Source organism: Nelusetta ayraudi, unplaced genomic scaffold (genome assembly GCF_046127955.1).
Source record: "Nelusetta ayraudi isolate G7.1 ecotype Tasmania unplaced genomic scaffold, CSIRO-AGI_Nayr_v1 ptg000070l, whole genome shotgun sequence".
Lineage (NCBI taxonomy): Eukaryota > Metazoa > Chordata > Actinopteri > Tetraodontiformes > Monacanthidae > Nelusetta > Nelusetta ayraudi.
The window spans coordinates 5833411-5840824 of record NW_027466120.1 but is presented as its reverse complement, the minus strand read 5'-3'; the positions used below and the strand labels follow the sequence as shown (position 1 = coordinate 5840824).

Genomic DNA, 7414 nt, shown 5'->3' with positions numbered 1-7414 from the left:
GCAGCTGTAACTAAGGCAACATGATGATAGAAACTCAAATAGACATAAAGTTATCATGCGCTTCTCCCTCTTTCTCATCACCTAACACTCTTTTTTTTTCCCGAAGCAGATCAGCGAGCGAATTAGACAAATCAGACGTGGATCTGACTTCATACTGAAACGGAGAGCGAAAGCAGGAGGGCGGGGAGGGAAATAATATGAAAGAAGAGAGGAGTGGAGAATGTACTGAGGGTGGCAGCGAGCACACTGCATGATGGGTGATGTCACTAGTTTTGCATTGACTGAGGGGGGAAAGTCATGTTGTGGTCATAATCATCTATGGATGATCAAGAGGCCTACTGGAATAAATAAGAATTATACATTCACAAAGTGCACCCACATACCTCCTTATTAAAGCAATTTATAGAAAACATTTTATTTATTTTTTTGCTGAAAGTGAATTTTAAGGTTATAATCATTGGAGTTTACTTTCTGAATAATGACAGTATAAAATATTTAACAAAAATATCTGACATTTTAAAATACCATTTTCAAAGATTGAATCTATATGTCAGCATATTGAAAATAAAACTACATGCAGTCAGGTTTTTTCAGCTGGGGAGCTCAAATTTCAACTTTGAAATCTTGCTCAATGCAAGAAGAATGAAGAGTCTGGGCTTCTGACACAGATATGAGAAAGCAAAAAAAAAAAAAAGTGATACTTTAACAGTTAACAATTAATCATATATGTCGTATGTGGTGGTAATATTCCTGAAACTATAATACAAAACATATGCTAATTCGCCCTGACTGTGTTGATACACGGAGTTGAATGCCTGAGCAAGACATTTTTCTGTTTCGCAAAGATTATCAGGAGTTTCCAGAGTTGAATATATTCAAAGTGCACCAAAGATGTGCATTTCACAAACTTCATTTAAACAGAAAACCTGTTTGAAATCATTTGCTGAGTGTGGATTTGCATGCTAAGCTAATTCCATGATAGATTTAAGACTATTAAAAGCAACATCAGTTTCCTCAGGGGTCAACAGATGTAATCTAATCACATCTAATGAGGTGACATAGGGAAAGAAGATTTTCTGCAGCAGAGAATAAACACCAAAAGCATCATGAAGAGCAACATTATTTATAGGGATACACGCTGTCATCAATTATTTACAACTCAGTGAATTTTCAGCCTGGCAAACATGATTTCACCGCTGTTGTTTACTGCAAGGGGCGACATGACAGCTTTACACTCTGACAAACAATGTGTAATATTTAATGAGGCTCAGTAAAGCATTAATAATAGTTAACTAGTAACATCCGAGTGGAAGTGTAACCATGCAAAAGTGCTTGCTTTTTAATTCATGCCCCTTGAAAATGACAGGAAACAGTGCCAAACAGGGCTTTATTTTTTTGGAAAAACATCTAATATTAAAGTAATCTGCAGCTTTATTATGTGTTTGTGTAGTGAGAGCACACAGATCTGCTGCATGTGTTTGGATAGAAGAGGTGGTGTCGCTCATCATACCAGGACCGGACCAGATCAGTGATGTACTGGTAGCTGCCACAACCATCACACAGGCGGCATTTATCCACAAACAGCTGCCAAGGTCATCGTCTTCTTTATGCACAAACTGGGACTTTTCTTTCTTTCTTTTTTTTTTTGGTTGTGTTGCTCCTGTCTACCTTACATAACTGACATGTTTTGGCCTGTAGATGTCATGGCTTGTGGAGGGCCGTGATTCCAAAGGCATTGTGAAGCCCAGGAGTCAGCTGACAAATGCATCTTTTCTTTGTGAGACATTCTACAAAACAAACTAAAGGAACGTCAGAAGATTTCTGATAAATGTTGTGGTTCAGGTCTAGTACAAGTCTAAAAGAAGTCTTTAAAGAAGTTAGTGTTCAAATGTTCTTGCTGAGTGGAAAATGTTTTCTCACCTTGAGCTCCACTGACAGCTCCGGTCAGCATCTCGACATCCTGCTGTCCTGCAGCCCAGGTCCTGAGAAGAAGCTCTGCGAAGGCTGTCAAGGGAGCAACACGAACCTGCCCAGTGTATGGCATCATCCACAAGGTGGCAGCCAACAGCAGCGGAACATAAGCATCCTTCATCTGGACCATGTGGACCACCTTCATCAGCAGATTCTTCCACAGATCTGCAGGAAAGAAAGAGCGACGACTCAATCAATCCAACCATTTTCAACACCGCTCATATGTAATAGAATTACATGTAATAGAATTATGTAATAGAATTACATATGAGCGTACATATAGTACATATAGTAGAATTTTTTCTTTGGGTACTATAGAAATTAATATACATCCAAAACTAACACTGACACAACCTGATCAAGCCAAACAGTTTCCCAGCCAGGGTGTGGTTGGAGTTGATGCTGCAAGGCACTGGCATTTTACAACTCCTCTGTGACCTTGTTGTGTCTGAGAGGTGAAGCAGAGAACTCAATGGCCCCATCAGCAGCAAATGAAAAAATAAAAAATTAGGTAGGACAAAAATTAGGGGAGAGAAAAACGTCAGTGTGTCGCCTTCTGAATACAAAAAACACAAGGAGCAAGATAGCATTAAAACAATGAATTTGTTCAGGAACTTGTGGCACAAGATCAAATAAAAAGACAGGGGAGAAAGGGGGAGTTGGCCTCGACACGACAACTTAGTGTTTGGATGCAATCCCTGCGTTTCAGTCAATTTCTACTTATCACACTCTCTGTGACATCAAAATATTTTTATCAACTGCTGTAAGCTGTACACACTTTTTGGTCAGACTCATTTCTAGTTTTTTTTTCTCATTTTTAGTACTTCCTCTTCTTATTTTGGCTGTCCTCCGCCTTGAACTTCCTGGTTAATTGTATTTGGGAGAGAGCAGCGTTCGTGCCAAGTCAGAGTGCATCGAGGACAAACATCATTAATCTTTTTTGGCATAGCTGGAGATTTGTTCGCTTCACCATTTAAAATCGCTGTGAGTCATCATAGTGTTCGCTTTGGATAGAAGCAGAAAACATACAGGTCACTTTCACAAGGCAATTTAAAAAGACCATCAGATGTTTATTTTACTGCTCAAGAGTTCATGATCTGTGTGAGTCTTAAGGTGGTTTAAATGCCACAATCCCATCCCACAATATAGCTTACGACACTGTGGAAGGGAAACACAAAAGTATTTAAAATTTGCTCCCTTTTTGAGATAGACACATGTAGGCTGTCTACTGTCTAGCTAGCTTCAGTGTACGCAGAGTTCATTAGTTAATTAAAGTACATGCAAGAAAGCATATGTTTGTTTCTGCTACACGGTTGAAATTTCTGATGGAGCATAAAATGAAAGCAGGTCAGTACCTTAACGCTGTTTGTCGAGCAGTTGGCGGGGCAGCAGCAGTGGAGCACTTGATGACTTGGCCAGGTCCCTAGTAGGACTAGGAACTAGCCTAGGAGTGTGTAGCACGACGCAGTCCGGCGCTATCCGGTGGATGAGGCCACTGCTGGGTTTGCAGGGTTAGCAGCTGACATGGGCACTTTCAACATTCTTACCATCTTTTAAACTTGCTTCTTTAAGAATAAGTTATGAGATAAATTGTAAGTTGGCTGTACAATGTACAATGAATAGATAAGCATACATACATTTTATAGGGCTCAACAGAATATTTTAGGCCTGAAAACGTTCTTATTTGGAGAGGCTTTTTAAAGCTAGATGAAAGGAGTGTACGCTGGCGTTTGTTTGTTTGTTTGCTGCTTCGCCGCCTCTGAGTTCTGATTAAGTTTTGTGTTGATTTACAGTTTTTCCTTTATTTTGTTTTTATCTGTGGCACTTTCAGATTTCCCAATGAAAAGCGCTTTATAAATAAATGTATTCTTACACTATTTATTATGATTATTCCTGTGTTTATACAAATAGGTATTTATTTCTTCATTTAGCTAGTTATCTATTTATCTGTCCTCCGGGCTACTCGTAGTTCTAATAATTCTATATACACTAAAGCTGCAAGGCACAGATCAAAGGATGGACGTTCCACACACAGCACTCAACAAAGCGCAATCTCAGCATGACCAATGAGCTCGCGTATATTCCAGAATTTATCGTGCATATTTTCTAATGGGTGTAGGAATTGTTCCGCTTACAGTCGCTCTGAACAATGACCAGCTCTGTTGCACTTTTAAATGACCTGTTTGTAAAAACGAGGACAAATCGAAGAAGAAGAAAAGGAGGCACGCCGTTCAGGTTCCGACATCCTCATTGGTCGAGGTCGCAGTGCAGTGACGTCAGAACCGCCGGTTCCGGTTCGCTGTACAGTAATGTCATCATGGCGGCACTGGGTGTCATTGTGGACAGCTTAGTTGCATTCTGGAGGAAACCCGCAGCCCGTCAAAACATCCACTGGATATTTCTACTCCTTGCACTCGTGGGTTCAGTCGCGAAAGAGTTGGAGCTCGTCCCGCAGACATATTTCAGCCACAGCAGAAATGCCGTGAACGTGTAAGTAATGCTAATGGGGCGGTGGCTAGCAGAGGTTAGCTGTCCGGACCAATGAATGGGACGTCGTAAGCACGACATTTGGAGATCACGGATTCCCTCAATGGTCGATGAATCCCTATGGACGCTGTTGACAGTTTAAGCCTCTACCGAGGCATTGGCAATAGGAAGTGCTTATTCCTGGCGATGAAAGGTGGCCACAATGTAGTTGCTGCATCTCTTGAAGTGGTTAGTGTCGTCACTTGATGAAGTCACTTTCAAAACAAAGGAGGCAAAATATATTTCGTGTACAATTGATAGTTCAGAAATACACGGGATTCCCCGTGGCTTTGAATACTTAAGTTGTCCTTCTTCTTTTTTTTTCTTTCTTTTTTTTTTTTTTTACTATATTATACTTATTAAATGATATGTCCAAATACCTTACTTTTTAAAGACCCTTACTTATTAACCCAAATTCTGTATGAATTAAGTTTTACCAGGCCAACTTGCCATTTATTTCAATTTGCTTTGCTGTTTATGTATAATTCTGGTCTCATCAAATTACTAACCTAAAAAACAAGAAAATTGCTCCCATTTCATTTTCTACACATAAACAAATACTTATTTATTCCAAATAAAGTTTATGCTAAAAAGGTATTGATGTCTAAAATTTAGTTCCAAAGGACAAAATTTAAACAGCCTCTTTATTGACACTGGGGCGGAAAGCTGTTTGTTCACCCTTGAGAACTTGTACTAATTGTAGGAGCAGTGTTATTACCTTGTGTGCTCTCCCACTTCCTGTGCTCCTCCCCTTCCTCTCACCTATGCCTCAGTATGTGTGCTTTCACCAACTGCTGCCACCTTGTATCAAAAACAATGATGAGCGCAAAGTCAAAACAATAGAAAACATTAACATGCCACCGCTAATTAAAACTGCTCCTACGCTGGTTGATGTTTGACGTGCGCTCTCCCCCTGGCAGGTACCTGGTCAAGCTGTCGTGGGGGTGGACCCTCCTGCTGCTCACGCCCTTCGTCGTCCTCTGCAACTCCTCCTTCAGCCGGAGCGCTTACTTCCTCGGCCGCCGCCTGCTGTCGCTGGCCGTCGCCACGGCCGTTTGGTACGTCTGCGTCGGCGCCTTCTTCTACATCGAGGACGTGACCGGCTCGTGCTTCGAGACCGTCGCCCGGGACGCCGTCAAGGAGGAGTTCGCGTCCAAAGCGGTGTGCCGGCGGGCCGGCTTCCACTGGCATGGATACGACATTTCGGGACACTGCTTCATCCTCACCTACTCCACCCTCTTCATCGTGGAGGAGATGGCCCCCATGGCCTTGGTGAAGGACGCCAGCCACTCGGCTCTGCCCCGGACGGTGCTCAACCTGCTCTACGTCGCCTTGAATCTGATCGTGGTCCTTTGGCTGTGGATGTTTGTCTGCACCTGCGTTTACTTCCACGACCTGTCTCACAAACTGATCGGGACGGTGTGCGGCCTCTTGGCTTGGTACCTGACCTACCGGGTTTGGTACCTGAAGTCCGTGTCGCCAGGACTCCCCCCACAGCGCCACCCCAAGGAACAGAAGCAGCACGCCTGAGCCCGCAGCTCACCTCGCGCACGTTAGTCGCCGCTGACGTTGCAGCCGTCCTCCAAACAAAACACTACACTTGACGCCGTCTGTCCGAGGGTCCAAGCCGACGCCCCTTCAGTTTAAAGCTATTAAGTCATTCACAGCTTTACCACAACTCGTGGTAACCTGAGACAGGTGTGAGAGGCTGCTCTGCTGTCTGCTATTCCCAGCTCCAAATGCTGCACCATTGTCTCGCTGTTTGTGGCCTCGTGCTCATCGCAGTTTTTAGCTCCCTACGTGACGACTTTTAACAATGTTTACATCTCCAGGTGTGTTGTGCAGATGAGTTACAGTTCCTCTGTAACTATAAAGAGCAGCTGATGAAAACTACCTATAGAACAAAGTCTGGATGAACACTGTGCACCCACATTTCATTTCGCTGAGAATGTTACAATGGTGTGTCGACAATATATGTTTGATGACTGAAGGATGTAGAGCACATAAAAGATATTTTTCATATAAAATTGTGTTGGCTGCCGCTGTAAGGCAGCATGAGAAAATTTTATCAAAATATTTTAACGCTAAAGGGTGGGTGAATGTTGGCAGGTTTGCACTGGCTTTTAATCACAAATAATTATTTTGTGCCATCCTACTGTCCAAACCCCATTAAAATTTTAAAAGGTGTCTTATTCTCTGTGTCTTCATTTCTTGATTTGTCACCCTGGAACCCAGTAGAGAATATTCTCATGATTACTTATTGACTTATCCCAGAATTGCTCCAGAATGAAATTTAGTAACGAGCATAATTAGCCCACTGTTTATGACTAAATCTGATGCCTTGTTGAATTCAACACATTTTATCGACTAGGACTCCGATAAAAAGGCTCAGATTTGCTGGCCTGTGTGTGTGTGTGTGTGTGTGTGTGTGTGTGTGTGTGTGTGTGTGTGTGTGTGTGTGTGTGTGTGTGTGTGTGTGTGAAGCAGTGAGGCCTTTATAGTTCGTTGCTCATCAGTGCTGAAGACGGTCTTGTGGGGAGCAACGCTGACTCTCAACACGGAGGTCACAGCATACAACACTTGTGTGTCTGTGTGTGTGAGTGTGTCCAAACCACATCAAAAACCAAACTAAACTCAAACCAACAAAACAACCAAAACTTGCGTTGCGTCTGTCGAATTTCCGAGCATTTCAATCTTCCGAGCATTTGGAATTTCCTTCAACTGAGATCAACAGGAAGCAGCAAACAGGTAAGTGGAGCTAGCAAGCTAGCTCCCCCTTCCTTCTTTTCAAACTCTATTTGAATGCAATTTAAAAAGTGAGGAGAACTTTTTTAACCAAAATTGGATATAAAACACTTCAGCTCTACCTGTTGTGTTAGGATCAGCAGTGACGGGCAGGTTGGCTCAGTGGGTTAGA

At 42.5% G+C, this 7414-nt stretch overlaps 1 protein-coding gene across 1 annotated transcript; it reads left to right on the top strand.

Moving 5' to 3' along the window:
- The first annotated feature begins 4096 nt into the window (after positions 1-4096).
- On the top strand, positions 4097-6684 carry fitm2 (fat storage inducing transmembrane protein 2). The gene is made up of 2 exons (XM_076042111.1): positions 4097-4461; positions 5418-6684. The coding sequence occupies exons 1-2, from the start codon at positions 4121-4123 to the stop codon at positions 6025-6027; spliced, it is 951 nt and encodes a 316-aa protein (XP_075898226.1). The 5' UTR covers positions 4097-4120; the 3' UTR covers positions 6028-6684.
- The last annotated feature ends 730 nt before the right edge of the window (positions 6685-7414 follow it).

Excerpts from the sequence above, each read along its gene's own strand:
- fitm2 (XM_076042111.1), top strand. The coding sequence starts at position 4,121 with ATGACCAGCTCTGTTGCACTTTTAAATGACCTGTTTGTAAAAACGAGG. Across the intron at positions 4,462-5,417 it reads AGCAGAAATGCCGTGAACGT|GTACCTGGTCAAGCTGTCGT; the intron begins GTAAGTAATGCT and ends TCCCCCTGGCAG.